This window comes from Pteronotus mesoamericanus, unplaced genomic scaffold (assembly GCF_021234165.1).
Source record: "Pteronotus mesoamericanus isolate MK-2021 breed Mesoamerican mustached bat unplaced genomic scaffold, CSHL_Meso_final scaffold_1135, whole genome shotgun sequence".
NCBI classification, from domain to species: domain Eukaryota; kingdom Metazoa; phylum Chordata; class Mammalia; order Chiroptera; family Mormoopidae; genus Pteronotus; species Pteronotus mesoamericanus.
In genome coordinates this window covers 993,748-997,961 of record NW_026555300.1, presented here as the reverse complement: position 1 = coordinate 997,961, position 4,214 = coordinate 993,748, and the positions used below count along the sequence as shown (strand labels likewise).

At 40.7% G+C, this 4,214-nt stretch overlaps 1 protein-coding gene across 1 annotated transcript; it reads left to right on the top strand.

Annotated features, from left to right (window-relative positions):
* The first annotated feature begins 1,834 nt into the window (after positions 1-1,834).
* LOC129081613 (zinc finger protein 664-like) lies at positions 1,835-3,441 on the top strand. Its single transcript, XM_054587278.1, has one exon. The coding sequence runs from the start codon at positions 1,835-1,837 to the stop codon at positions 3,281-3,283; it is 1,449 nt and encodes a 482-aa protein (XP_054443253.1). The 3' UTR covers positions 3,284-3,441.
* Positions 3,442-4,214: the final 773 nt, after the last annotated feature.

Here is a 4,214-nt window from a genome sequence, read left to right as displayed (position 1 = left end):
TATCAGGATGTACATAGATACCCATTTTTTTGCACTGATTATTGGAAAATTATTATATTCTCTTGGTATTGTCCTTGTTTTTAGTATTTCTGTTAATCCTGTATTAATGTCTATGCATTTGATGAGGTAGTAACTCCTTTCAATTTTATGGACCCATTCTGGCTAGAGAAATAGATCCATCTGCATGTGGATTTATGGGTTGGCTGATTGGTGTTGTGTTTCAGTCTTGAGACAAATCCCAGCAGCCTAGTCTCCTTGATGCTACATAAGCTGATGTCAGAGTAACATACAATGTATTGGTCCACAGTTGCTTTGGCAGCATTTCTTTTCAGTCACGGATGAGGATTTTGGAGTCTCTGGAACAAACACTACTGGTGATATGATGATTTTTGTGTTCTTAGAATAAGTTGTAGACAAAGGGATTTGTTCTGTATTTCATGCTGAGAAACTCTGTAGGGTCCCCTAATGTGTAAACTGGGGAGTTCACAGAAGTTGCAGGGGCTTTTTTGGTTCTTAAAAACACAAGTGTTTATTGTTTTCCATAGAACAGTACACTAAATTTAACTTTAGAGCAATTACTTTGATTGAGAAAGGTAATGCCGACCCTTGTTCTTAACTGTAGCCATCCTCAAACATGTTTGCTAACCTGTCTTCCTAGTCATCCTTTCTATGCTCCTCTGTTGTTGTTGTTGTGTTGTTTTGTTTTTTTTTTTGCACTTTTGCTTTGCTGCGTATCATTTGGTTTGTTTGGTTATTAATTGATTTTGGAGAGAAAAGGGAAAGGAGGGGTAGAGAGAGAGAAAAAAAAAATCATCACTTTGTTGTTTCACTTATTTATGCATTCATTGGTTGCTTCTTGTATGTGCCCTGACTGGGGATCGAACCTGCAATGTTGGCATATCAGGATGACACTGATATGTCCACCAACAGAGCCACCTTGTGAGGGCTAATTTTCTATTAGTCTTAATTGGATTTTTATTTCACTGTCCCGTGATTGATTTCTGTTTGTGGATAGCTGTCTACTTGTTCTGGAAGAAGGGAGAATTCTCTTATTTCTTATTTGGCCACATTCTTAAAGTCACTCACATAGATCTTTTTTCTGAGGTATCTTTTATGTTTTAAAGTTCCACCACGATGCTGGCCATCTATCTCTTCAGTTTTTCTTAGAATTTATATAATCTGTATAAATTACATTCCATATAATGGCTCAATTGGGATTTAAGGGGAAGAATCATTTGTGCAACCCAAAAGAAACATGACTCCATCCATGACAGGGTGGACCCAGAGGCAGTCATGCCTTGCTAAAGGGCTATTGGAGAGGGTTTGCGGCATGAGCTTTGACAAGGTCATAACTAGGGACCTATTTTGTTACCACTGCCAGTTCCTACTCATTCTATTTATTCTGGTTTATTGTTGGCACTTGGTCAACTACTCAGTTCTAAGTTATGTATTTATGCTCTAGTACAATTGATGTTGAGTTTGAGTTCATTCAAAATATTCTACACAGGCTCACATCACCATTGGGTGGAAAGGTTCTACAGGAAGCCATTTGTGGAAGAACCACTAATAGACCCTGTCTCTCTCCTTATGTTTCATCCTATGCTTGTGTCTCTTTGTTGGTGAGGTCACCACTGCTGACTTACTTTAGGGTCCAAGTAAAGTACAACAGCCATTTCTTTAGTATCTGACTCACTTGTATTGAAAATGGTTTCATAGCATCACCCCTAAATGTGATAGAGGGCCATGTGTGATGAGGATATTCCTTCTTTATAAGGTCAACATATACTTCATCAGCATTTCTTTTTGTTCAGGTTGCTGCTGTGGAGCAGAAGATATGGAAGCAACAATTGAACAGAATGTTACTGAAAGAGTGTCACAGGCAAAGGATCTCAGGGTAGCATTGTCTTCAGAGAAGAGCCATCCCTGTGAGAGGTGTGGGCCCGTCTTGAGACATATTTTCCACTTGATTGAGCATCAGGAAGCACAACACAGCCAGAAACTGCTGAGGTGTGGGGCATGTGCAAAACGATTTTATTTCAGTACAAAGTGTCAGCAGCACCAGGAGTACCATGTGAGAGAGAAGCCTTTCGTAAGAGGTGTGGACAGCATGTCACTTGCTAAGAGTGGCAATTGTAATGTGTTCCAGGAGCTTTTTCCCTCTAGGGAGGTTGGATTGGACCTCCTTACCAAGTCAGAGCATCTCCAACGAGAGGCTACTCAAACTAGGGAAAGGCCGGATGAAGTCTCAACATCTAAAGTGATTGTTCAACAAAAAAAGTATAACACCCTGAATGAATGCAAAAAAGCCATCAGCTGCAACTCTGCATATGCTCAGAAGAAGGGCATTTCTACTGGAAAACAGTGTTTTGTGTGCCAGGATTGTGGAAAATATTTCACTAGAATTTCTAAGTTTTGTTATCAGAGAGTTAAGACTGGACAGAGGCTACATCAGTGCAATGAATGTCGAAAATCTTTTACTAGGAACCATTCCCTTTATGTACATCAGAGAGTTCCTGCTGGAGAAGGGCTGTATCATTGCAGTGAATGTGGGAAATCTTTCAACAGAAAGGGTGAACTTCATTCTCATCAGAGAGTTCACACTGGAGAAAGGCCTTATGAGTGCAGTGAATGTGGGAAATCTTTCATCCGAAAGAATGAACTTCGTTGTCATCAGACAGTTCACACTGGTGAAAGGCCCTATCAATGCAGTGTATGTGGGAAATCTTTTAAAAGAATCTATAACCTTTATTGTCATCAGAGACTTCACACTGGGGAAAGACCTTATGAATGCAGGGAATGTGGGAAATCTTTCACCAGGAATGATTCCCTTCAAGTACATCAGAGAGTTCACACTGGAGAAAGGCCTTATGAGTGCAGTAAATGTAGGAAATCTTTTTCTAGTAGCTCTGGCCTCTTTTTTCATCAGAGAGTTCACACAGGGGAAAGGCCTTATGAATGTAGTGAATGTGGGAAATCTTTTCGGAGTAGCACTGGGCTCCTTATTCATCAGCGGGCTCACAAAGGAGAAAGGCCTTATGAGTGCAGTGAATGTGGGAAATCTTTCATCCAAAAGCAACAACTTCATCGTCACCAGAGGGTTCACACTGGGGAAAGGCCTCATGAGTGCAGTCAGTGTGGGAAATCTTTTCGCCGTAGCACTGGCCTCCGTTATCATGAGAGAGTTCACACAGGAGAAAGGCCTTATAAATGCAGCGAATGTGGGAAATCTTACACCTGTAGCACTGGCCTTCGTTATCATCAGAGAGTTCACACAGGACAGTAGCCTTATAAATACAGTTAACGTGGGGCATCTTTTAGCCAAAATTCTAATCTTCCTCCACACATAAGAGTTCACGTGAGGGGAAGGTCTCAGATGTGTAGGAAATGTACAAGGGGGTGTGTATGTGTTAACAATACTGTAGGGACCTCTTTGAAGCCTTGTTTGAGTGAATCAAATTTCATACAGCCAGGTATAATCAGTAGGGAGGTTTCCCATAAATTTTGTTTTATATGTGAAGTATGTGTGTCCATGTTGCCCTTTCTTCATTTACTCAGGTTTTCTTTCCAGAATTATGTCACTGCAAATTTATGTGCTGAAGATACTTCACCTGCAGCACCTGTAAGGTTCTCAGAGATGCATGAGTCGTCACCCTAATGTGCTCAGAGAAGGTAACCATTCTCTGATTTGTGGGAGAAACTTAGGAGTAGCCTAACATTTTAGAGCTTTATTCCTTCCACTCTTACTAGTTGGCGCATACTTGACTCAGTTTTGGCCTAGAGAAAAAAATCATCTGAGTTCAGCTGTCAGCTTGCAGAAGGACTTCCTTTTTTAGGGACACGCTTTTTTTTAATATACCAGTGATAATTTTTGAGTGTCCAAGTCACCAGTACAAGAACTGCCAAGTTAATCTCTATTGGTCTGTAAAAATCAAGGCCTTTTTTCTAAGTCTTCTTTAATCTTGGGTGCTCTATTTATTGTGTGGGGTAGTTTATAATAGTTTTGGGCCCTACAGGCATAAAGGCATGAACGATTTTTATGTTTGTGTCTCAGTTTCTCTGCCTCCGTGGGGATTGTTGGTGCAGAAATTAACTCAGCAGCTTTTTCCAAACTTGTATTCCTGTTCATATCCACCTAGGCAACCCTGTGGACTCCCTAGTTCTCATGAGAAGCCTCAATGCTGTGATTTTTAGGACACACAGACATCACTCCAAAG